This window comes from Indicator indicator, chromosome 25, assembly GCF_027791375.1.
Source record: "Indicator indicator isolate 239-I01 chromosome 25, UM_Iind_1.1, whole genome shotgun sequence".
In the NCBI taxonomy this organism is placed as follows: domain Eukaryota; kingdom Metazoa; phylum Chordata; class Aves; order Piciformes; family Indicatoridae; genus Indicator; species Indicator indicator.
In genome coordinates this window covers 12,470,441-12,497,067 of record NC_072034.1, presented here as the reverse complement: position 1 = coordinate 12,497,067, position 26,627 = coordinate 12,470,441, and the positions used below count along the sequence as shown (strand labels likewise).

The following is a 26,627-nucleotide window of genomic DNA, read 5'->3' as shown; positions in this document are numbered from 1 at the left end:
ACAGGGGAGCTCCTTCTTGGTTCAGCAAACTGAAAACAGAAACTTGGATCTATGCACTACCTTTATACTGCAAACTGGCCAACCAGGGATTGTTCATTCATAACTTTGCATTCTGTGTTAAGAGATAAGTTTCTTGCATACTAACTAGGTTTGACTGTGTTACTCATAGCAGATTTAAAAAAACAAAACTAGCTAGCGTTGCACCAGTCTTAGCTGGAGAAATTATTTACTATTCTATACGAGGTGTGGTATTCTTTGGTAGCTTCTGCTTCTGCACCATAGGCAAGGATGCCAAAAGACTTAGGCGAGACAACTGAAGTGGGTATAGCGTTCACTTTTAGTCGGCAGACTTAGCGTTGCTCTCTTACCTGCCTAGGCATTATTGTGCAACTGCATTTTGCATATATGCCACTTGTGATGATAACAGTAATATTTTGATATTCTCTAATAGTAGCATCATTTTGCCTTTTTAAACCTTTGATCTGAACCTTGCAATAGAGCAGTTTATTTATTAGCATCTAGGAGGCTGGGTTTTAACTCCCCTTTCCTCTTGTCTGAACGTTGTTCTTTCTACAAATCCTCTTTTGCAGGAGAAAAATCCTTTCTAACTAGTGGAAAGGCTTGTGTGTGTATGTGAGAGTGCTGTGTGTTGGTCTTTGTGGCTCTCTAAATAGCATAGCAACATGTCCACACCTAATATTTATCTAGCCTTGATGGCTGGCTTCTTTTATTTAGTTGATGGTTATGACACGCCAATGAAGCTGTTCTTTGCATGAAGATTTTTCTGAAAGGAGAAAATGGATTTGCTTTGTTTGGTGTTTTGGGTTTTTTTTGTTTTTTTTTTTTTTTAAGGACTTTCAGAAGGACGTGCTCTGGAAGGCAAACAGGTTACTTGCAGTAGTGTCCATGAGTTGGTTTGTGTAGTTCACCTGGTAAAGAGTGACCAGTTCTTGAGGCAAAAAGTTCTAGCAAGGAGAACTTCAAGGAGGTGGAATGAATTTGAGGGCAGGCTGTAGGACTTGGGTTAAGGAGAGCTGTACCTTTTGTATGTGTTCAGTTGACAAAGAATATAGCCTTGTAGCTGTCTTTTAGTAGTACTGGTTTAAAACACAGTAAATTAATGTAGTATGAGATTACAAAATAAGATAAAAAAAAACAATTATATATATATATATATATATATGAAAAGATTGTTTTTGAAAGACAAATGATGAATGTAAAAGCATCACTCACTGCTCGTATTTACAAACAGCAGTCAATCCATAGCTTTGTTGCAGCCAGCAGTGGGGGTTTGTGAATATTCATCAGCAGGGCTGTGTTCTGGGGTTTTTCAGGGGTAGGGAAATTGTGCATTTTTTTTTTTTTTTTTTTTTAGATACTGTACTGGTCTTGCCTAATGCTGTATAAGAGAGAAATAATTTACCGTCTCGGTCTGGATACTGAAGCCCTTTTGGGACTCTGATGCTCTCTTCTGGGTTTAGCAGCTTAGGAAAAACTCAGATGCATTTGCAACACTTTCTTTAAATGTTTGTAGTTTAAAGAAGTTTGTATATATGTAACATAAATGACTTGGAAATCAGACCTACCTTTCTACTGCAACACCTTTTGGTTGGTTGCTTGAACGGTCAGGGGAGTCTGGCTGTCTGGGGAGCCAGACGTGGAGAGTGTGTTGGGTTGGTACCTGCAAGTGGAAGGATGAGGTTGCTGTTCTGTGGAGTCTGAGGATCCTTGCTTTGGTACCTGTGCAAAGTCAGGAATTAGTAACCACAACCTCTCTAACGGGGCTCCATTTAGTCCCTGTGACCGATCACAAACCTTTTCCAGCACCTCAGCATTTAAGCTTGCACAAAAGCTACCCTGTGCATGTGCTGAGGTGAGGGGGAAGCAGGTAGGCTCAGGGCTTTTTGACACTCCTTCAGCAGTGATCTGAATGTGAGCTTTGACACCACCCATCTCCTCATGCTGGAGGCTCAGGCCACAGCTCCACATCTCGTCCAAGGCAGGTGGCTGGCAGAGGTGACAGCTCAGGGACTCAAGTGAGTGTGCAGAGGTGGAAGTGAGCCTCATAGGTGAGGGAGAGTTGTCAAAGGCCAGTTGGCAGCATGGCTTCAGCAAATGAACCTCAAAAAGAAATATGCCTGTCTTCATTTTCCCATGCCTGTCCACAGGTCATAATTTCAGGTCATTGCTGTTTCAGCCATTTGTAGAAAGGAGCCCTCTTCAGTAGGAAGCTCTTGTGTGCAGCTTGTGGATTTTTCTGCCAGGATGTGAAGTTTGCAGAGTTGAGGCTTGTGTTTAAATGCAGGGAAGAGGAGAGGAAAGATAAGTGACTGAATGCTCCTGTGACTGGATGGTAACTCCTTCCATAGCATCGCTAACCTGCTCTGAACTGCTGGCCTCTCTGTGCCTGCAAGAGAACTGTGCTTAAAATGTTTTGATCTCTAGAGCTCCTTTAGCTTCATTCCTGCCAGTCTCTAATTCCTCTGCTCTTACCTCATCGTGTGGAATTGCTTTGTCAGTCTTCATATTGCCTGATTTTTTTGAGGTGGGTGCTGTTTGGGCTGTGCACATCAGGCTTGAAGGTTACATCCTAAAATAGGGAAATTCTAGGGGGGAAAAGACATTGAGGTATCCTCTGTGTGTCTTCAAAAGCCAATAATGTGGTGACAGTCAAGCAGATTCTCTTGCTCTTGCCTAGGCTTGTAGCCTGGTCGTATGCTACAGCTGTGGCTATTGTCTCCATTAGCTCTGCTCTCCCTTTGCTCTGCTCTCTTAAAATCTGTTGGTCCTCCTATAGATTCTTCCTTCAGCGACCAACCTTCTATAAAAGTTGTGATTATAAAGCTGCTTTGGCTTGATTCAGGACCAAGCCTTTTAAATCTTCTTTGGTTTCTTTTGCTTTGTGGTCTGTTAAGAGTGGAGGAGATGGTTGGGACGGTTCTTACTGCTGGGTAGCAAAAGGGCTCAGGGCTCTGTGTGTCCTTCAGAGGTTTCCTGAGAGGTGTGCGTTGGTAACCACAGGTTCAAACACAGGTTAGTTACAGAACTCCAAATAATGCCTTAACTCGCTTAGCGTATTGCAGCTCAGCTTCTGGGGCTCACTAGGTAGCGAGACCAGCTTAGCAAAACTCTTCTTCAGTAGTAACACAAGACACACACCAAAATGTGGTTTGGGTTTGGAGCAGAGGACACAGTCGTTTTGCAAAGCGATCCTTCTGAGTCTGTTGAATGCAGCTTGACTATTGGTGAACATGCAATAAGTAAAGAAGCTCCACTTTTCTCAGAGTCTGGCCAAAGACCTGTCCTGTCAGTGCAGAAACTGGGAGAGCAGCTGGTACCTGCCAGCTGAGCCTGGGTGAGCAGCTGGCTCTCAGAACAGCCATTGTGGCTAAAGAATGCCATAAGACAACCTGGAATTGCTGCTTTTTGCAGGCATGGATCATCTCCCAAGGTCTGCCTTTGCTCTGCTGTGCTGTGTGTGGCTCCTCTGTGATGGGAGGGTTGTTACCTGAGCTCCTTCATGAGCAGGAGCCTACATTAGCCTGTATTAGCAGCTGCTGATTGTCTCTCTTTGTAAACAAATAATCTTAAATGTTATCTTCCTGCTACAGCAGCACTGTGTTTTGTCACCAAGAATATGGAAGCTTAGTTTTCTGGAGAATCTTGGAGACAAGAGAGCATGAGAAGTTACCAGCTGAGGGCCACCTGCTGCTGGGTCATTCCTCTGGATAAGAGGGAAAAGGGCTTAGGCCCAGAGAGGGTTTTCTGAAGTTGACTCTCATGCTATAATTTTACATTTTGAGATCTACTAAAATACCTGATTTTTCCTTCACAAACCTGAAAATACTTCCCCCCCCCCACCACCCCCTTATTAAACACCCCTTGACCTACATAAATACAGACGAGTCTTAACTGCTGAAAAAGTCCTGGGAAGTGGGTTGGACATCATGGCTCTTCAGTGATCAGAGGGAGAGCTGCCAGAGCTTGCTGGCTTTTTCCACAGCTGCAGCAATATGCCCTAGGATGGCCCTTGCTGCTTCTGCCCAGATCTCAGCTGCTGGGTGACTGGTGCAGGTCTCCAGACCTTCGGGGGAGGCAGCTCGGTCTGCTGAGGCTGCGAGTTTTGGGAGCCACGAGGTAGCCTTCACCTCGGTTCAGCCGCCTTGGGCACGGAGCTTTTTGTTGCACACAGTTGGCTGTGATTTCTCTCCTGGGACTGTTGCAGTATGTTGCTGGTGTGGAAGCGAGAGCACCATCAGGGATTTCTCCCCCTCTGCCAGGCACTGGAGGAGCAGGGTAGCCACTGTGTCCCGACTGGTACGAGGACATGAGAAACGGTAGGAATTGGCAGTTTTCTGTCTCCTTCCCAGTTGGCTGCCCTTCTCTTCAGTCAAAACCAGTGCTGACCGCTTTGGCTGTGCCAGGAGCCGGACGGTGTTGCATCTGTCCCGCAGACCTCTCTGGTTTCTATCCTTTCCCTCCATTTGCTGGTCCTTTTGGAGAGCGCTGCCGTTGCGATGAGGTAACGAGTCGTACAGAGCCGCTTATCTGCTGCTTTGTTTTCCTCTGGCACAGCGGAACCGCGGGGTGCCTGAGGAATTCACCTCCAAGCACTTAAAAAAGGAAACTCCCAATTGCTTTGAAAACAATGTTGCTGAAGTGTCTCCTTATATGCTGGGGTGCTGCATTAGACGCCTCTTCCTCCCTTCCACCGCGCTGTCATCCGCCGAGAGCTTTTGGGCGAGGAACGCAGGCGTGGGAGCAGCTTTAACCTGGGAGGGGTGTCAGTGGGCTTCACACTCACTTGTGTCCCAGGGAGAACTTGTTCCTTTTGCTTTGTGTACTGGAAAACCTGAGAAATATATATATTTTTTGGACAAAGAATTTGTAAGCAGTCTTATAAGGGATATATATTTTATTTTATTTTTATTTTGTAAAACAAACAAAGGTGCAAGATTTGAGTGCATGTTTACTTGCCCAGATCAAAGGTTTTGAACACCAAGGTCACTCTCAATGAATGGAACCCTCCTCTTGGCATTCTTCTGTCTTCAGGCAATTGAAGCTCCTGCCCTCTTTCCCTACTGTAACTACTCTCTTTTTTTCTTTTTTCTTTTTATTTTTTTTTCCAGGTAGAAATACAAAACTTCTAAGCAATTAACTGTTCAAGCCATAAAAATCACGAGTGTGGAAAGACCCTCTTCACAAGTTTTAACTTTATTTGTATGTAAAATGATGTTTGTATGGAATATTTTCATGGTAGGATGAATATTTAACAACAACAAAAAAGTTCCAGTAAGATCTAAACCAAATTTAACAGAATGTCTTTTTGTAAGATGCAAGTGTAATTGATTACCAATAACTAGATAATTTTTTTTTTCTTTCTAAAGGGGAGATGCAACAAATGATCTTTACAATGACAAATGGTCGTTTCATGCTATTTGGGAAAGTGTTTATGCAGCTTTACACACAGCTGTCATAAATAATTGCAATAGCAAGGCCAGTCACATCTTCAGGACATACCTCTCAGCTTGTCCCCCTGTGATATTAGTTACAAACAGACCCGTCCCTCCTTTCTGCAAATTTTCCTCCTAGAAATCTTTTCCTACTTACCCTAACTGTACTGAATTTAACTCTTGAACTAAGATCCAGACTAAAAAAAAAAAAAAACCACGAGAAAAAAAAAGTGTATTACTTAACAGTTTCTGCTGGGCCTTCTGCTATTTTAATACTCTTCAGCCCATAATTTCCTGGGTGTCTCTGTTCTGAAGAACTAAGTGCTAAAAGAATAATCCTTGGGGTAAGCTTATACGTGTGTTAACCCCGGAGTATTTAACTTGTATACAGTACTTGATAGGTGTTTTATGACATTTGTACTCGAACTATGAGCCTTACTGAACATCTGGAGGTTTATTCATGACTTTTAAAAAATGGATAACTCTAAGAAAGATGTTTACATGAATGATGATTGCCCTTCCTTTGATGTTATGAATGAGGTTTTTATAGTGTGTTTGGGTGTATGTGCAAGGAAGCAAGAAAAACGTTTCTGGGGAAAAAAAAATAGACTTGACAAACATTTGTAATAAGTGAATTTTAAAGATTGCTTTAATTGCGCTATGAAGGCAATGCAGATATTAAAATATTCAACAAAACTGTCTTCATCTCCTTGTTGTTTGTGTGCTGTGGGTTTGGGCATCCTCTGCTGTCTCCCCCTTGCGTGTATACTCTGTGGTTCCTTTGCAGCCATCATTATGGCTGATGCATGGGAGCAGGCTCTGGCCCATGGTTAACACACTTGTAGGCCACTGCAGCAACAGTGAGCAAAGAGCAGAAGGCTCCACTCCTGACACCACTGCCTGGGGTTTTATCTAGCACCTCTGCTGCTTTTGTTATTCCCTTCTCAATGTACAGGACACGGGCTTTAGCTGTGCTATGCAAGAACATCCTGCCAGTGTCTTTAACAGTCGTGTTGTGAAACATGAGTGTGCATTGAAGTCCATCCCTCAATCCTGAGCCCATCTCTCCGTTGCATCCCTTCCCTGATGGCCTAAGGTCATGGGCTTGGTGAGCACTAAGTTTTTCATCCTTATGGTGCCAGACTGATACACTTGGACCACTTCAATCTGAGCAGCCTGATGTGCCTGGTGGTTGGTTTGATGTTCTTCAATGACCCAACTCTTGGGTATATAGAGATCAGCAATGTGCCCTTGTGGCCAAGAAAACACTGGGGGTGCGTTAAGAGTGTGACCAGCAGGTTGAGGGAGGTTCTCCTCTCCCTCTCATGTGCCCTAGAGCGACCTCAGCTGGAATACTGTGTCCAGTACTCCCCAGGTCAAGAGAAAAGGGGAACTGCTGGAGCATGTCCAACGACAGTCATGGAACTGAAGCATCTTGTGAGGAAAAGCTGAGACCTGGGGAAGAGAAGGCTAAGAGGTATCTTACCAATGCTGATCACTATCTAAGGAGTGAGGGTCAAGAGACTGGGGCTGGGCTCTTCAGTGGGGCCCAGTGATAAGGCAAGAGGTGACAGGTGTAAACTAGAGCACAGGAGGTTTCTTTTGAACTTAATGAAAAATGTCTTTACCCTGCAGGTGCCACGGCCCTGGAGCACACTACCCAGAGAGGCTGTGGAGTTTCCTTCTCTGGAGATAGTAAAAACCTGCCTGGATGTGATCCTGTGCAGTCTGCTCTGGGCAAACCTGGACTAGATGTCTACAGAGAATCTGTGAATCTGGGATCTAAGTGATGCGCTTTCACAACCAGGTTCCCTACCTGAGCAGCAGTATCTTGCCATAGTACAGCAGCCCAGATCTGCGCTGCCAGTAGCTTCACTTCCACTGCTGTAGCCACCTGCACAAGATATTTGCCACCACCCACGAGAGACGGAGCACTTGGCCACCAGATCCAGAGCTGGTGGGGTGGCTTTTATCCCTGCAAACTGACTGGGTTCACCGTTCCTTCAGCAGCTTGGGCTGTGGTTGCTGCAGGGGGCTTGCTTCTCCCATCCCAGCTCTGTTCCAGCCCCCGACTGCTGTCCCTCACTGGGTTTGTTTAAAGGACCGACGGCAGCCCCAGCAACTGGTTACTGGAGAACCTGCGGAGCGCTGGCAGGCTTTAGTGTGGGGTCTGGCGAGGCTGGAGACGCTGGAGTGGCTTTCTGTGCTTTCAGCCCAGCTCAGAGAGGGCACGGACCTGCCGCAGTACCGGGAGCGCCCGGGGGAACGGGAGGGCTCGGCGGGGAGCCGGGGCGGGGGCGGAGCAGTAGCGTACCCTGTGCGGCTCCGGGCCGCTGCGGGCACGGCAGAGGCTCTCTCAACACCTTCGGTTTCTTTTCGCACCGATCGGAGCTTTCCTTCTCCAGGAGGCGGAGCGGGACATTTCCCCGTACCTCCCGGAGCCGCCGCCGCGGAGCAGCGCCAGTGGGTGAGTGGGCGCTGGGCCCCGCCGAGCCGCCCTGCCGCAGGTGAGCTGCCGGGATGGGGCGGGCAGGGCGGTCGCGGCGCTTCCTGGGTTCCGCCGGTGGCGACGGGAGCCGGGGCGAGCGGGGGTTGGGCCGGGCTGGTCTCCTCCACCGGGTTGTAGCAGCGTTCGGTAAAGGGCAGAGGCGAGGAGCGGAGCCGGGTCTCGGTGCCGGCGGTACAGACAGGCAGCCCCGGGAACCCCGGCAAGCGGAGCGGCACCCGCCAGGTGCGTCCCGGCCGAGAAGGACCCGGCGGGCTCCCTGCAAAAGAGGCCGACTGCTGCCTAGCCTGGGACGGGGGTTGCCCTGCAAGGAACAAACCCAAGCACACCCCGAAGAGCAAAGGTTGGCCCCGAGGTCTGAAGGGAGGGTGGCACAGAATCACACACTGGTGGGGTTTGGAAGGGCCCTCTGGGGATCACCTAGTCCAGCCCCCTTGTGGATACTGGATCACAGAGAGCAGGTTGCACAGGAACACGTCTAGGTTAGTTTTGAAAGTCTCCAGAGAAGGAGACTCCACCACCTTTCTGGATAGCCTGGGCCAGTGCTCTGCCACCCTCAAAGTAAAGAAATTTCTCAAGTTCAAGTGAAACTTCCCGTGTTCTAGTTTGTACCCACTGCCCCATGTCCTACCACAGGGCACCACTCATGGTGCCCTTTCCTCATGGCCTCCACCCTTTAGGTATTTATATGCATTTATAAGATCCCCTCTCATGCTTCTGCTTTCCAGGCTAAAGAGCCTCAGCCTCTCATCTCCTCTCATCCCCAGAAAAGGTGTCCCAGGCACCTGTGGGCAGCAGCAGGAGAGATTTCACTGCCTCACCTTTGCTCACCCTGACTTCATGCCAACCAGGACAAGCTGACCTCTGTACTCTGGGTGAACCTGCGGTCCTGCTGTCCCACAGGTCCTGATGTTCCTGTCCCTTCTTCTTCCTTCCCAGGAGAAGCCGTTCTGGAGGACCAGGCTGCAGTGCTCCAGTCTCCACAGCAGGGCCTCTATGCGTGAGGCAGAGCAGGATGGATCGCTATCGGTATTTCCTCTTTAACCGGAGGACCATGGTCGTGCTGGGGCTGTTCCAGATAGCCCTCAGCACGGTGTGCGTCGGCAGTGGGCTCGTAGAAAGCCTTTTCAGAGCGGAGTCTCAGCTGAGCAAAACCAGAGCTCCCGTCTGGGCTGGGATGGTAAAGCTGCACTGTTACTTTCTGTGCTTTGTTTTTGTGGTGGGTTTTCCCCGTTGCTACCTCCTAGTGCTCAGCTTAGGGGTGGGAGGGAGGCCAGGACTTCTTGCCAGCTCTTCCCTGGTTGCCTGCTTTGAACCCAGGTAAGAAAAGTTTCCAGATCATGATACAGACAAGAGAGTGCAAGCAGACTTCCCTCTGGTGGAGCTGAATAAAAGACATTTGTGCTGGGTCAGGTAGAAAACTGGGCATAGTGGTTAGTGGTTAGTGGCAGGGTATTTTGCAGAAGCATAGTGACCACAGAGAGGCTACTGAAGAGTGGAATGCTTCATCTTCACATCAGATAGAGGAACATCTAGGTGTGTGTCCCACAGCATAGTGCTGTTAATTCTCTGTTCTGGAATGAGAAGTGGGCAATTCTCACTTGCTGGTGGTGTTCAGTACCCTGATGTCACTCTGAATACCCTTGATGCCACTCTTCTTAGCTCTGATGTCACTATTTGTTGAGCAGTGCCACAGGGCAGCTGGACAGAAGTGTGCTCATCCCTGCAGATGCTGCCCATCTCCTTTCAGTAATATCTTTCTTCATCTATGAGATGCATAAGGATTTGGGAGAGCAGTGTACATTTTTAGCACTTTAATTGGACTTATCTAGTCAGTTTTATTATGTGGCCAGAGCCATAAAGCCAGTCAGAGGGTTGCTGCCATGGGGTAGTAAGTAGATAAGATGTATTTCATGCAGTGTCCTGCCCCCAGGAGATGTTAGAGAGGAAAACAGAGTGAAATCAGCAGTTCTCTTTCCATTTCTGACCTAAGCTGCTCTCATCCAAGCCTGGAAAGTGAGGGCCTTTCATCTGCTCTGTAGCAGTTTATCATCCAAATCTGATACTTCCAGTTACAAACTCCTTTTGTGCCCTACAGGTGATGGGAGTCCCAGGTGTCCTGGCTTTGTACTCCTCTCAGAGAAAGAATCCAGTTCTGGTGAGCCTAGAGGGATGGGGAATGTGTGTGTGTGTGTGTGTTTGTGTGTGTTCAGGGTGGGGGCAAAATGTTGTTGGGGAAGCCAAAAGCTGTTTTGGTGGGGAATGAGCTGGCTGGTCCTTCTGCAGGATTAAAAGTTTATTTCCTAGAGTTATCTTCCCAAAAGCTGCTGCATTTCTAAGCCACAGGAGGATGCAGAGTTGCCTCCCCTTCTGCTGCAGCAGAGGAGCTCTAGTAACAAGCAGAACTCTGTAAAAATGCTGGCTTTGGAAGGCATTGCTTTTGGTGGTCCTTCCTGTTACAAGTGTGTACACTGAGACAGGACAAAAGTTAAATGACTTGCATGTCCTAGGTAGGTCTCTCCAGCCATGCAAGCTCCAAAGGTGAATATTGTTTGTAAGGAAAAGATCTCTAACAACAAAGTCTTTGGGTCTAGCTAGCACCCAGGGTTAAGGCTTAGGATTCACTTGTAGCTCAGAAATTTGGTATCATGGAAACCTTTACTGTTCTGTGTTTGGCTTCCAAGTGACTGTTGCTACTAAGTACTTGTTAGTATAATGGGGAGGTCAAAGGCTACAGTGCTTGTTAGTGCATTTTGTCTGTATTAGCTGTGTTCATTTGTCAGAGGATAGTTTTAATTCCTGCTCCCCTTCTTTTTCTCCCTTAATTTTGCTGTCTAGGTGAATGTGCTGATAGTTGCTTCCCTAACCTCTTGTGTTGCCATCCTCGTTGTTGTAGTTTACAGCTCCCTCACACTGAGCTATGGTGAAGAGGAGGAGCTGAGCTCTTTCCCAGTCCATGTTATCCACACTGTAAGTGACACACACCCTCCTCAGTTAGGTTAACTGCTGCTGAGTGTGCAAGGGTTTGGGTTGTGCCAGGGAAAAATCATGGTGCTGGCATGCATGGCCCGGCCTGGTTTGAGACAGCAATTGCTGGGCTTGAATCCTTTCTGGCATGCACCTCAGGTGATAAAGTTACAACAGTTAAAGATCATCTGGTTGAAACTGGCTACTATTCAAGTATATCCCCCAGAGTAAAGCTGAACAGAGAGGATGAGTTAGACCTTTTGTACCTCAGATCTGCTACAACCCTGTGGGGAGGAGGACATTCCAGGTGGGTGAAGCTGTTCATTAGTTTATTGCAGAACAAATCAAAATGTCAAGCTGCCAAGGTGCAGTGAGGCAAGAAGACATTACTCACATCCAGTGTGAAAAGGAACAGACGTTCCTGGGGTTTCTACTCATTGTTAAAGCCATTTCCAAACCTGACACTGTTGCACGGTGTCTCACATTTAAGCAGAAGCCTTATTTTGCTGCTTGCTCTTTTTGGCTTGTTCTTCAGAGCACAGGAAGAAAACCCTTAAATAACACTGAATAATGATGCAATTGCAGGGTGACTGGCAGGGGATCTCATCAATGTCTATAAATACCTGAGGGGTGGGTGTCAAGTGTTGGGGGCCAAGCTCTTTTTGGTGGTGCACAATAATAAGACAAGGAACAACAGGTACAAACTCAAAGATTTCACCTCAACATGAGGAGAAACTTTACAGTGAGGGTGACAGAGCCTTGGAACAGGCTGCCCAGGGGGGTTGTGGAGTCTCCTTCTCTGGAGACTTTCAAAACCCACCTGGATGCATTGCTGTGCAGACTACCCTAAGTGATCCTGCTCTGGCAGGGGGGTTGGACCTGATGATCTCTTGAGGTCCCTTTCCAGGCTCTGATATACTGTGAGACTGTGAATTGTTTCAGTTGGAAAAGACCTTTAAGACCACCAAGCCCAACCATTCTCTAACTCTCCCAAGTCTGGTGTTAAACCATGCCCCTCAGCACCACATCTCTGCCTCTTTTAAATACCCCCAGGGATGGGGATTCAACCACCTCCCTGGGGAACCTTGCAGTCATTTTTTTTTTTTCTTTTTGGGGGGTGGTGAGCTTCCCTTTTTCAATGTGTCTTGACCATTTCCTTTTCTGCTGGCAGAAGTTTGTCCTTCACAGAGTAGTCAAGGGTGCTAACGTGGCCATGCTGGCTGCATCTGTCTGCAGTGCAGTGGTGGTGCTGGGGATGGCTTACCTGGGATGTCGGAGCCTTCCCCGCTGCTCCTGCTACGACAGCGTGACTGGGATGGTGAGTGAGGAGCTGTAATAAAAAAATGTGTATTTTTATATATTTTATATAATTAATATCTCCTGGCAGTGGTATCTTTAAACACCACTGTAGCTTATTGACAAAATGTATTCACAGGTTCAATGATTCAGTTGTGGGCTTTACACTCCACATCTAAAGACAGTTAAATGATTGAAGCACAGATCTAACCTTTCCAGTACAGCAATTCAAGTTGGACATACAGGTGCTGTCATCTGTGGGTTTCCCACAAATGGGGTTCCATGGCAGGCTGGCCAGGGACTCACCACTTGCTCCTCTGTCTGGTATCTTCCCAGGTGCTGTGGCTGTGACTTGAGCAGTCCTTGGCTCGGAGAGGGCTAAGGACCTCTCTTGTGCCCAGCCGCTGGGCTGTAGCCTCTTCTGGGATTCAGTTCCCTTGGAGCTTTTCCCCTTTCTGCCTTGGTCCAGGTGCAAGGCCTGGGTGAAGTTGTTGGTCTGCTAGAGCAGATTCTTTGGCTGCTACTTGGGCAGCATTTTGCTCTTGTTGCTGTCTGGGTGAGCACAAGGCAAGCTGCCTGACTTCTGGGCTGGTTTAAATACTGTCCCAAGACACTTAATGCCCTTTGGTAACACAGGACCCTGATAACTATACCTCTGGGTTGGGGCATATCCAGACATGGCCAGGGGCACATTTGCAGGTGCTTAGCTCATTGTCTGGGGGTTTGACCCTTCAGGACAGGAGCCCAGGCCACCCATCTATTTGTGCTTGGTATATGTGTGTATAGAGGTGATCCTGCTCTGGCAGGGGGGTTGGACTGGATGAGCTTTGGAAGCCCCTTCCAGCCCCTAACGTTCTGTGATTCTGCAATGTGTGAGGGGAAGAAACTGGTGAGATGTGTTTCTCTTCTAGAACTCTAACCTCAGGTCTGCCTCAGTCAGCCAGAGCTAGTTCTAAGGAATTGAGTGAATGTTAGGCAGGTTTTATTCTTTTCATATTTTTCCTTTTACTACCTGCTTCTCATTTCCAGTCTTGTGTAAGACCTAGAAGAAGTCATCTCCGTTTTCCAAACCATTAGTCCTGAAGCTACTTTGGTCCAATTCCTAGAAACTTCTGCTCTCTTCAGAAACTGGTCCTTCTTCTCTCACTCTTAAACCAATGATTGCTCCTGGTACAGTGTTCCTAACACTTACTGGTGCTTACAAACCAGGATGCCTGATCCCTAGAACTACACATTTAATACTAAAGGTATCCTCTGTGCTGTGTGTGAAGCATAGGACCTCCTTTTTCTGCTCATTTGTGAGGACTCTGCCTGAAGTGATGGGGCACACACTGTGTCTGAGTGAGTGCAGCAAATACCAGCTACTCCTCTACTAAAGTAATTCTGATGCTGCAGTAAATGCTCATCCAGCCAGCCCATTTGGCAAGGAATTAGTGGGTGCAGGGTTACAAGGGAGCTGTTCTTGGCTAAAGATACCAAGTGCTGCTTTAGACTTTCAGACTAAAACTTCTTAGGAGTGGATTCCCCAGGCCTTTAAAATGGGTTGAGGTATATCTTCTTGAATAAACTCACAGATGAGGTTTTTTGATGGCCCTGTTTCATTCACAGGAATGGTTGCAACCTAGTGAGGACCAAAACCAGGCTGTGGAAATGATTTGTGCTGTACAAAGTGAGTAGCTTTCCCTCATGTGTTTGGATATTCACCAGGTGTGTGAAAGGAACACCCTGTGTAACTTTTACATCCCAGGCTCAAATCCTGGTAACCAAAATAACTCCAACCCAAAAGAAACCCAGGATTTTGTGCAAATGTCTACACCAGGTTTAATGGTTTCCTCTTTCCTTCCTCACACAGGCCCTGGGGGCAGAATTTTTAACTGCCCAGATCGATTTCCAGCCCAGGACTTGGATGCAGAGGAAGATGCATTGAAACCTCCACCCTATATCAGAATGCCTTGAAAAAGTGGTTGAACATTTTAACACTCCCAGATGAAACATGTGGCAAGACAGATGTGAGAAGTTCTTCCCCTTTAAAGATGGCTCTGCACTTTTCCTTGGCCTTTTGATAAACACACAAAGAAGGGATGCCCAACATTCAGCAAAGGTCATGGTGCAAAGGGGAAGATCTGCAGATGTTCTTGGACTTTTAGGCTTTGTATAGTTAAAATACCTCATTGCGTCTGGGGAGTGTGGGCATATCATCTTCCTACAGGTTTTTGTATTTAAATCAGGTTTTGTTCCACTGCAATTCATCCTGCTGTCTGTCTAGCAGTGCTAGCCTGAGGCATTTAAACATTCAATACAATTCATTTTTAAAAGAAACTGATTGTGAAGTGTTTTCCCCCTTTGATTTCTCCTCCTCACCCACTGAATTATCTGGATGATGTGATTAATGGGGGGCCCACTTTGTTATTGAGCTTAAGAGTGCTTTTCTTCATCTTCTTGGGAAGGATGGGATCAGGTGAAGGTTATGATCTGAAGCCTTGCCAATGCCATTCAGGTACCTCTGTCAAAATGTGAGTTCTGTGGGGTGTACACCTGTCAGGGCAATCAGTTTTAGTGCTGAAGTGCAATGCTAGAACGTGGTAGAAACTGGAGTTGCAGCAGCTCCTCCAACAGAAGGACCAGTGTGGCTTTGATTCCCCTTTAGTTTAAACCAGAATTTTGCCTTTGAAAAGAGAAACTTGCTAGAGGTTGTTTCTTGCTGAAACACACTGCTCAGCCACTGCATTGTTTCCATCCAGAAATACTCTTCTGTAACTTGTCATGGCAGTTTGTGGTGGTCCATTGTGTAATTCAGCTGCTGGTTGAACAGAGCAGTCAGAGATTCAGAGTCATAGAATGGTGTGGGTCAGAAGGGACCTTTGAAGGTCATCATGTTCAACCCCCCTGCAGTCAGCAACTTGACCAGATTGCTCAGAACCCTGTTCAGCCTGACCTGGAATGTTTCTGGGGACTGGGCATACACCACCTGGGGACTGGGCAACCTGAACCACCCTCATTGTAAAGGACTTCTTCCTTATTTCTAGGCTGAATCTCCCTCTTTTAGTTTGAAACCAACAGGCTCTGCTGAAAACAACATTATCTCCATCTTTCTTATAGGCCCTCTTTAAATAGTGAAAGGCCACAATAAGGTCTCCCCAGAGCCTTCTCTTCTCCAAGGCTGAACAACCCTAACTCTCAGCCTTTCTTCACAGGAGAGTTGCTCCAGCACTCTGATAATTTCCTTGGCCCTAAATTGTCTTGCAAGCACTCAGAGAGTATGTGTCACTAGTCCTTGTTTGAATGCAGCACTGCTTCCATCATCTCAGAAAGAGAACCCCTGAGATGAGGGTTGGGAAATCCATGGCTCTTCTGCAGGTGAAGCAGATCAAGGTTTCCCAGCACAACTCTGACCCACAAAAGCCTTGCCTGTTCCTCCTGACCAGCTCTGAAAGCTATCAGTGGTGTCTAGTGACAGACAGACCTCTGCCAGGACTTGGATGCAGAGGAAGATGCATTGAAACCTCCACCCTATATCAGAATGCCTTGAAAAAGTGGTTGAACATTTTAACACTCCCAGATGAAACATGTGGCAAGACAGATGTGAGAAGTACTCCTTTGGCTGTGAAATAGCCTTAAGAGCAGATAGTGGAGTATGGGTGTGTAAAAGAGAAGTATGCTCTGTGCTGCTTCTGAATAAAACCACATCAGTGATTCAGCAGCAGCTCTAAAGCCATTGAGGGCCATTATTTCTTTTCACAGTCCTTGCAGGGGTGCATCAGAACCACAACCCCAGCACCCAAGATCACCTGTAGACAGTCCAGCTGCTACAGAAAGGCAGCTCTGGAAAAGGCAGCTGCACTCTGGAAATCGCTGGAAACTGAATGCCAGTTGAATGTCACTGCCTCTACTTGGTTAACACTGCAGAAAATGTGTTCCTGATGTGTTCCTTCCAGGGCTATATTTAGGGGCCTGCTCCACATGCTGGTTACGGTGCCTTCCCAGAGCCTGCCTGGATCTTCAGGGACGTTTCCTGGCTTGTGTCATCCTCAGCTTTTGCTGCTGGAAGTCAGATGGATTTTTATTTGTTATGCAAACAGATGTCCACAGCATCTCCACTAGAAAAGGCCTTCTCACAGGATCACAGGATGGTAGGAGTTGGACAGGACCTCTGAAGATCTTTGAGTGCAACCCCCCTGCCAGAGCAGGACCACAGAATCCAGCACAGGTCACACAGGAACACATCCAGATGGGTCTTGAAAGGCTCCAGAGAAGGAGACTCCACAACCTCTCTGGGCAGTCTGTTCCAGTGCTCTGTGACCCTCACACTGAAGAAGTTCCTCCTCATGTTCAGGTGGAACCTCCTGTGCTGGAGTTTCCATCCATTGCCCCTTGTCCTGTCACAGGGTGCAATTGAGCAGAGCCTGTCCCCTCCCTCTTGACCCCCAGCCCTCAGATATTTATAAACATTTATGAAATCCCCTCTCACTCTTCTCTTCTCCAGTCTAAAAAGCCCCAGAGCTCTCAGCCTCTCCTCATTTGTCATTTGTTCCCCACAGTCTTTTCCTCATTGGCAAGATCCCAGAAACTGAGTCAACTTCCCTGTTACTTCCCAGCTCTGCTGGAGTTCCCCTTTGAGGTGGACAAAGTCCCATGGCTGCTGGAGGGAGGCAGTTTGGTGTAGCAGTTGGTACATCTCAGCACAGTGCCTGCAGAATAATGCAAGCAAAACCCAGAGGTAAAACCAGACATTCCAGGTTCCACCTGAGCCCAGAGCTTTTTCTGCACTGAGACACCCTGCACCCATGGGTGCTGCACCTTAGTCACACACACCTTATGGTTCACCACTAAGAAATGGAAACAGTTTGGAATTTGAGGAGGAAGGATAGATCACAGAATCCTTCGGGTTGGAAAAGACCCTCAGGATCACCAAATCCAAATGATAACCCTACTCTGTAAGGTTCACCCCTGTCCTATATCCCCAAGTACCACATCCAAAGGACCCCTAAACACATCCAGGGGTGGTGCTTCAGAGCTCCTTCAGGCCAAACATCCAGCTCTTTTCTAGAGTGTATCAGAAACTGCTGCTCTCAGCAGAGCAGCCACCAGCACCTCGCTTCTGACATGCCCTGGTTGTGGGACCCCACACAACAAACTGACACAAACACCACAAGCACGTTGTGCTCACCTTCTGTCAGCACTCTTTGTGCTAAGCCAAAGCCAAGACATCCACATCCACATCCAAAAATATTTCTCTCTCATGAGTGATCTCAGCCAAGTGCTCCCCTATTCCCTGCCACTCAGAGCAGAGCACACAAAACCCCTGGGCTATAGAGGCTGCCAGCCTCTCCATTAGCAGTGGGCAGAGTTAATCACAGGGTGCAATCAGAAGGCTAATCAGGCAAGCTGGCTCTGTGAGTTAATGTTCAACTAAGGGCAAAGTATTTGCTGAAGCCACTTTCTTCTGCACAGAAAAGGCTAGAAGGTGCTGGGGGAGGAGTGGGGGGGAAAGGCAGGGTCTTCTTCACTGTGAGGATCACAAAAACCATTTCAGGTATGTTTTTGACCACTAGTTTGTTTTGCGGGGGGGGGGGGGTGTTTCTTTTTATTAGCAGCTTTGCAATCCAACACTCTCATCACACTCTCATCACACTCTCTGACAGCAACATTTTTTTTTTTTCCCCCCCTCAACCTCATTGAATAAAGTGAAGGGCTTCAGACTCATGTGGTATGTGCTGGTCATTGTTTGGTGGTACCAGGTTTGGGCTCACCAACTTGCACCCTTAAGGCAGTTTGCAAGCTCCAGACATACAGGACTGGTGCAGTTCCTCCCCTGTGCTGCTGGGGGCTCTGGGACAGGGCACTGGAAAGCAGTCAGCCTTACTGGGCACAAATCTCTTTCCCATTTGCTGCCAAAAGACAGTGAATCACAGAATCAACCAGGTTGGAAGAGACCTCCAAGATCATCAAGTCCAGCCTATCACCCAACCCTAACTAATCAACTAGACCATGGCACTAAGTGCCTCATCCAGGCTTTTCTTAAACATCTCCACCCCACCACCTCCCTGGGCAGCCCATCCAAATGGACAATCTCTCTTTCTGTGAAGAACTTCTTTCTAAGATCAAGTCTAAACTTCTCCCTGCACAGGTTGAGTCTGTGTCCTCTTGTTCTGTTGCTGGGGAGGAAAAAAAGAAAGCCAAAACACATCTCTGCATGCTCTGTAGCCTGGCCAGTTCTAGCAAGAAGTACTTGAAAAATGAAGCCAAACCTCACTAGAGGTAGATGAACTGGTTTAAAATATTTCCTGTGGGGAATGACTCCAGAAGTGCCTCTCATTAAGGAGAATATGTAAGTCATTTGCTACCCCAAGAATACTAGTTTACAGCAGAATTATCTGGCTTGATAAATCCAGAGGTTCTGCCCAAAGCATTTGCTGGCTCTCTATGGCTCTGGGACAAGCAGTTTCTTGCACCAACCTCTCTGGCTGGCTGCTGGACCTTGCAGGACATGCAGAGGTGCTACCAGCTGTTGGGCAGGAGCAGGCACAACCTTGAAAGAGCTGGGAAAGGCCAGGAGTTGTAGTTAGTAATCAATCAAAACACAGATGCATTCTGAAAACAGAAAGGGGCACTGGCCTGCAGCTGAAAGGAGGAAGGGTTTCTTCTTTTTTTTTTTTTCCCCCAACAATCAGCAGAACCCCCCACCTAACACAACCAGAGCACAGCATGCATTTTGTTTTTCAAGTCAGCCTGCATGATTTCTTGACCCTTATGGGTCCTTTCCATGCTGAGATGCCATTTCCTGTTTGTCCAGCACAAACAGTGTATAACTATGGGGAAAAGCCCTAGGTCTTAGCTCTGCCTTGAAGAGGGAAAGCCTGTCAAAGCAAACTGCTTTTCCCAGCTTTCCCTAGCAGCTTTCCCGTGACAATAGCAACTGCTTTGGCCTGCACCTCTTCAGGACATGATCACAGCTCACAGGATGCTAGGGGTTGGAAAGGACCTCTGAAGATCTTTGAGTGCAACCCCCCTGCCAGAGCAGGACCATAGAATCCAGCACAGGTCACACAGGAACACATCCAGACAGGGCTTGAAAGTCTCCAGAGAAGGAGACTCCACAACCTCTCTGGGCAGCCTGTTCCAGTGCTCTGTGACCCTCACACTGAAGAAGTTCCTCCTCATGTTGAGGTGGACTCTCCTGTGCTGTAGTTTCTATCCATTGCACCTTGTCCTATCACAGGGTGCACCTGAGCAGAGCCTGTCCCCTCCCTCTTGACCCCCAGCCCTCAGATATTTATAAACATTTATGAAATCTCCTCTCAGTCTTCTCTTCTCCAGACTAGAAGACCGAGCTGCATTAAAAGAAGAGTGGTCAGCAGGACCAGGGAGGGGAGTCTGCCCCCCTACTCTGCTCTTATCAGAACCCACCTGGAGTACTGTGTTCAGTTCAGCACAAAAAGGACATGGAGCTGCTGGAGGGGGTCTAGAGGAGGGCCACAAAGATGACCAGAGGGCTGGAGCAGCCTGTGGGCAGAGACTGAGAGACTTGCAGCTTGGAGAAGACTCCAGAGAGACCTGGAGGGTCTGAAAGGGGGCTACAAGAAAGCTGGAAAGGGACATTTTACAAGGGTTTGTAGTGATAGGATGAGAGGGAATGGATGGAAGCTTGAGGAAGGCAGACTTAGTCTGGAGATTAGGAAGAAATTCTTTACAGTGAGGGTGGTGAGATGCTGGAACAGCTTGCCCAGGGAAATTGTGGATGCCCCCTCCCTGGAGATGTTCTGGGTCAGGTTGAATGGGGCCTTGAGCAACTTGGGCTAGTGGAAGGAAAGTGGAAGCCCATGGTGAGGGGGGTGGAACTAGATGATCTTTTAAGGTCCCTTCCAACCTGAGCCATCCTATAATCTGTGAATCTATGAGCCATGACACTGAGTTGGTATTGATGGCTGATGTTCTCATTTGCCAAGTTCTTTGCCCCAAACTGTACCTCACAGGAGTGACTCCTGTGCCTCTTATTTTGCCCTGTGCAGGCAGCCTAGCTACCCTGACTGCCCCAAGTCTTTGCTACACCAAAGAGCCCTTCCCCTGTAAAAATCCAAGAGTTAGAAGCCAATCACAAGGGCTGCCAGTGCTGTGCTTTTTAACAGCACCAGCCCAGTGACTCAGATATTAGCTCAGCATTGAAGTTAGCACTTCATGGTAGTAATCAGGATGAATAATCACCCCCAGGAACTTGAAAATCCCCTCTGATTTGCAAATTTTTTTTTTTTTTAATCTGCAGCTGAATCTTTAGTTGCTGAAGCCAGGAGCCCTGCATTGCCTCTGATTTAAGAGTGAGTTAAAAATATCTTCAAGTAAATGGAAAAGCTGTTGCATGTCTTTTAGGGTCAGTTCAATCTTTTTCTCATTGTGAGCCCTTCCTGGAACAAGCAAAGCACTGGAGGATGGAAGACTACAAAGGAGAAGAACAACAGCACCTCAACACCCCAGAGCAGCTTGTGTTTTCCTGGTGGATGTGAGGGCTGCAGGGGTGACCAAGCTTTTCCATCAGAGCAGCCAAGGACATCAGCCCATACCTCCACCTTTCTGCTATGGCCACAAAGCCACTGGGGAGCATTAAGGCTGCTTGCCCCAGCCAGGGGAAGGGCATCAGCCATGCTAGGAGAGGCATGAGCTGGTGAGGTAGAGATGAAGGGTGTCCTCTGAGTGGGCAGGGGGTGGAGAGCAAAACTGAGCAGGTTTTACTAAGCCAAAAGCCAAAAAAAAAAAAAAAACAACCAAAAAACTCCAAATGCTCCAAATGCTTAGGAACAAGCTTAAGTGCAGGGTCAGCACATAACAGACATTCCCTTGCTCTAACATCAACTACTTGTAGCTTGGAGCCCCCTCCCACACTTTTAGTCACATAGCAGAATAATTACCTTCCATTAATGATTTAATTGTTTGTTTTTTTCCCCTTGATGAAGGCTGAGAATGGGGGCTTAAAATGCACTCAGGAGCCTGCACATTACCAGCATTCCCATGTTAGCCTGCTGCCACACAGGGAGTGGGGGATAATGGAGATGAAGGACAATTCTCTCCAGCTCTAGGACTCTGCCTAGGCTCAGGTAGACCACTTGGCCATGGGAGAGCAAAACCAGCCTTCAACCATGGCCTCTGCTTTATGACATGTGATGTAGATGCACAGCATCATGCTTTTAGAAGTAGGTAACTAAAAATACTCATTAAGAGGGACTTCACCATATTGCCTCACAACAGAGCCTTTTTTTCCTGCCTGCGACCTTTTCAAACAGTGAAAAACAAACAAAAAAGAAGAAGTACTGAGCTAAGATCAAGGTCTTATGACTGTTACTTTTCATATGTTCATACCAGTTGTCTGTTCCCTTTTATTTACCACCTCTGTGTTTGTGTGTGAAAAACAAAGGCTCCACTCTACTGTGATTCTACCATTGCCATTTTGGGTGCTTGTGGCTACAGCTATGCAACACTGCTCTGTTTTTCAGGGGTTTGACTTCATCTGGAACAGAAAGTCTGTTTATAAGCTGTGAGAAAGACACTGCTTATTCCTTTTTTTTTTTTTTTTTTAGATTTGACACTCTGTGTATCCCCTGCTGAAAAATATTAGTATTAGTAAAAAGAAAAAAAAAAACAACATCACCTTTATCTCCCAAGCTGAAGGTCTGACTGTCTATAATGGTCTGCTTTTACACTCAAACACAAAGGCAGGGCTGCAGTGCTGTAAAGAGTTTCTAGTTTCAAGCCAGGACCTGACAGAAAGATGGATTATGATAGGCAGATAAAAGAAGAGAGAGGCCCTCTGAGCTCTTCAGTGTTGTCAAATACTTTTCCTTGATTCTCTGTGAGCAAGGAACCACCTGAAGATTCTGGTGGGGTTTTTGTTGTTGTTTTTAAAGGTGTAAGCAAAGTCTGCTTTCAACCTCCATCTCTTAATAGAAACACAGAGGGTGGGACTCAGCTGCACCCTGCAGGTTTCAAAACAAGATGCAAGCAAGACAGGAATGTAAAACATGCAGCCCCCTGGCCTTTATTTGTTTGTTTTTGTTTTTTTTTTTTTTTACTCCAAAGCACATCTTATAATCATTAATTTGGGAGAAGAGAGAACAGGCTACTTCTTTTTAAATTCTTTGTGCTGCCACCACCAGGTCCCATACACCTGATGGTAGAGCAAGTTGTAAGTTCTGCTACCTCCCCCCCAAAAAAACCCCAAAACCAACAAAAACAGAAGGTGGGGAAGGGAAGTGCAGCACATTTGTTCAACACCATGTGCCTGTCTGCTGAGGGCAGGTGAAGCTGCTGCTGCTAGAAGCACTCAACAGCCTTTTAGAATCATAGAATCACCCAGGTTGGAAAAGACCTCAGAGATCATCAAGTCCAACCTGTCACCCTACACCTCATGACTGACTAAACCATGGCACCAAGTGCCACGTCCAATCCTGTTTTGAACACCTCCAGGAATGGTGACTCCACCACCTCCCTGGGCAGCACATTCCAATGGCAGATCACTCCTTCTGTGAAGAAATTTCTCCTCACCTTGAGCCTAAACTTCCCCTTGAGACTGTGTCCTCTTGTTCTGGTGCTGGTTGCCTGGGAGAAGAGACCAAACCCCTCCTGGCTACAACCTCCCTTCAGGTAGTTGTAGACAGCAATGAGGTCTGCCCTGAGCCTCCTCTTCTCCAGGCTAAACACCCCCAGCTCCCTCAGCCTCTCCTCATAGGGCTTGTGCTCAAGGCCTCTCACCAGCCTCATTGCCCTTCTCTGGACATGTTCAAGTGTCTCAATGTCCTTCTTAAATTGAGGAGCCCAGGACTGGACATAGTACTCCAAGTGAGCACAGCCCAAGCCTGGACCACTGCAGCTGGTACTGAGACAAAGAGGGTGTGCACTGCTGAGCCTGCTGATGGTCTCACTCTTAGATGCACCTACAAGCTGTCTCTCTGGTCAGTGATCACCATTCTACCTCAGTTCTCAGTCACATTACTTCAATTTCAGATTGTTTTTCAGGGATGAGATCAGAAGGGGTAGAAGATCATGTGCTGCTTGAAATACATTTTGGTATTGCTGGGAATTTTTTTTCTTTTAATTAATTTTAAATGATTAGGTAAGTATTCTATCATCAATCTGGTGATTTGAAAAGGCAGAAAACAACCCTGCACAGAGCAGGATTATGCACCTCAGTGAGTGTCTCTTACATGCCTGCCTTTGGGCTCTGGAAATAGCCTCCTGAAGTACAAGGAGCTGCCTTCAGCAAGTGCTTCAATAGGTGTCAGCCTCTGCAACGCTGATTCTGCAGCTGGGAGGCTGCACAGAGCCCAGCAAATCCCAGCACAGTCAGTGGAAACCAGCAGCAATTCTTTCCCTCTCAATATCACTTCACAGCCCTCGCTGATGACAGCACCATTCAGTGGGATGAATGAGAGGCCTCCTTTGGGTGCCCAGTGTCAACAGAGGGATAAAAAACAACCCTCAAACTCAAAACTGGGTGGTTTTTTTTTTTTTTTTTTTTTTTCCTGCTGAGTCCTAGAATAATGCCAATTCCTAATGTCATCTACAATGATAGATCTGAGATTGTAGGTTGGTTTTGCATGGGAAGCCAGGCTGACATTTAAAAGCAATGTGAGAAGTTGTGGAGTCTCCTTCTCTGGAGACTTTCCAGACCCATCTGGATGTGTTCCTGTGTGACCTGTGCTAGATTCCATGGTCCTGCTCTGGCAGGGGACCTGGACATGATATCCAGAGGTCCCTTCCAACCCCTAAAATCCTATGATCCTATGACTGTTACTTTAAAATGCCATGGCTCTGTTTTTTAGCTGGGATTTGAGGTGTTATGAATCATTGGTCACTGGCCTGGAAAGCAGGAAAAAAAAGACCATTAGAGGGAGGAAGTGAAAATAGTCACTGAGAGGGGACACAGAATATGACTGCCAATGAATTGATAAAAGCAGGGGAAACAGTGCAAGGCTACAGTGACAATGGTGCTGTGTCACACAGGGTGAGTCAGGTAATAAGTCTGTGGCCAGCTGCAAGACAGAGGAGCTGCCCTCCCAAGTGTGTGATCAAATGTTATGGGAGACAAAGACAAAACCAGCAATTTTTGGTCCAAGAGGGATGAAAGCCCTAGGCAAGCATTACACTGATCAGTTTTGTCTTTATGCAGAACTTTTGAGGGCAATTTTTTGGCCTGTTTTATTTTTTTTTCCATGAAGTTGTGTTGATTGCAGGTGGGAAAGGTCCCCATTAGCCACAACTGAAGGTGGTAAAAGTCAAAGAGGGAGTAGGAGGCAGGGCTGCACTGATCTTAATCTTCTATGGGCTCCCACATTACTCCCTTCCATCAAAGTCAGAGCTTAACTAAGTTTTAGGTCATTAAGCCATATTTGAGAGATGAAAGAAGCTTTAAGAGAAGGATACTACATTCATTAGGGGTTCTCATCTATTCTCACTCCATCTGGAAAGCTGTCTTTGAAAATGACTGATTCATAAAGCTGGAGAAAGATGACAAGACATGGAGTTATTTAATCTTTCAAATTCTTTAATGACTCTCTACTTCAGACCCTTTTTGGAGCAGCATTTTTTTTTTTTTTTGCTGTGAGGGGATTACAGTACACATAAAGCCCTGAGTGTTGTGATGCTTCTTAGCTGTAACATCATGATGAAGACAAGAGACATAAAGAAACCCTCAAGCGTACACATAAAGCCCTGAGTATTGTGATGCTTCTTAGCTATAACATCATGATGAAGACAAGACATAAACCCTCAAGAATACTAGGACTATCTGGAGGTTTTATGTCAGCTCCTTGCTTTCCTAATTTGAAAGGTGCTTCCTCCCTAAGCAGTTTGCTGAAACAGCTAATGGCAGTCTAGCACAAGTGCTCACGACTGCATTGTACTGTTGGTAGTCTACCAAGAGGCCTTCTGGTCATTCCCTGGGTCTAACAGCACAAGGTGTTCATTCCTAACAAAGTCTTTCATTCATTCAGTAGAATTACCAGGCTATGTGAGCAGTGATGACTGCAACCTTTCAAGGCACAAATCACCTCCAAAGGTGTTTTACCTTCTTGTTTTTAATACACTATGAAGTGTGAAGCTAGAAGAAGAGCATGAATAGGACAGTAGTGAACCATTAGTTAATGTATCTGCTTTGAGAGGGGGGAGAGGGCTATGGTGTCTACCACAAAGCCAGCTTAATTGGAACTGAAACCTCACTCTGCGTGCATGCACATGTCTCTGGCAGCATGCAAGACTGACTTTTGAAATACCAAAGAAGTCCCACCTGTATGTGAAGTTCAGAGCTTTAACTTCTGAAGGTGAGCTAAGAGATGAGTAATGAAGAAGCCTCCTTTAGGGCCTTACCATACATCCAAGGGTCGGCAACTCCTGGGTTTCAAACTGTCGTACCACTTCCCAGTCTTCTGGAAGCTGAAATAAATCCCCAATGTACCTCTGAATCATCAAGTGGGTGCTCCAGCTGCTTCAAAACAACTCTGAGGCACGGCAAGAAAGCGCTGACAGTCATCCAAGTATTGTGACAGCCTCTCACAAAACCGCGGCCCCCGCGCGCTGAGACTAGAGACTCTTTTTCTTCCCTTACAGTTTACGTTATGGATCTTACCGTAAGGAATGACATCATCACTCCCCCCTGTAATTATTGAAAACAAGTGCTAACAGTTTGTGGCAAAGCCAGTTTATTAGGTTTCCAGGCTGGTGTCTTGCCCTCCCACCCTCCCCAGCTTTACAACGGGGTGAAGTGAAAACACACGGACAAGGCGTTCAGCACTTTCGACACCAGCTCTGTGGGCAGAACATTACCGCTGCAAGCCAGGAAGTGCACTGAACCCTGCATTAGTGACCACACCACCTTTAGGACAGAACCATTAGGAACATGCTTAGTGCTGAAGGCAAAAAATCACATACTTAACTTAAATGGTGTTTCCACACAACGTGAGTGACACGAGGGCTCTTATTTACAGGTTGTGAACAACTCGAAGCTTTACGGACTTGCAAGATGTTGGACACCAAATTCAACAGTGACATTGGAGCTACATAATTTCTTCACCTCAACCCCCACCCTGACTGACTGACTCTGGACTTCTTCAGTCTGGTTTTTCCTTATTAAAAAAAAAAAAAAAAGAAAGAAAATAACAGAACATCTGCTGATGTATTTATTATACAAATAGTTACGAGGAGTCCTTTTGAGACAAAGCATTAAGGACGTGAGTGAAAAACAAACTGTCCAAGAGGACTGTAAACTATATTTATTTACAATAATGTAGACAGAAATTGAAGGCCCATCCTCTTCTTTAAAAAAAAAAAAGAAAAAAAAACATTAAGGACACTAGTGTTAAAAAAGCTGATTGTTTCTGAAAGGGCTGTAAACCAAATTCTAGTCATGTAAGGTTCAGAGTGAA

General features: G+C 46.8%; 1 protein-coding gene across 1 annotated transcript; it reads left to right on the top strand.

Moving 5' to 3' along the window:
• The first annotated feature begins 9,013 nt into the window (after positions 1-9,013).
• On the top strand, positions 9,014-14,178 carry LOC128975373 (uncharacterized). The gene is made up of 6 exons (XM_054392234.1): positions 9,014-9,139; positions 10,058-10,117; positions 10,798-10,929; positions 12,098-12,244; positions 13,831-13,891; positions 14,075-14,178. The coding sequence occupies exons 1-6, from the start codon at positions 9,014-9,016 to the stop codon at positions 14,176-14,178; spliced, it is 630 nt and encodes a 209-aa protein (XP_054248209.1).
• Positions 14,179-26,627: the final 12,449 nt, after the last annotated feature.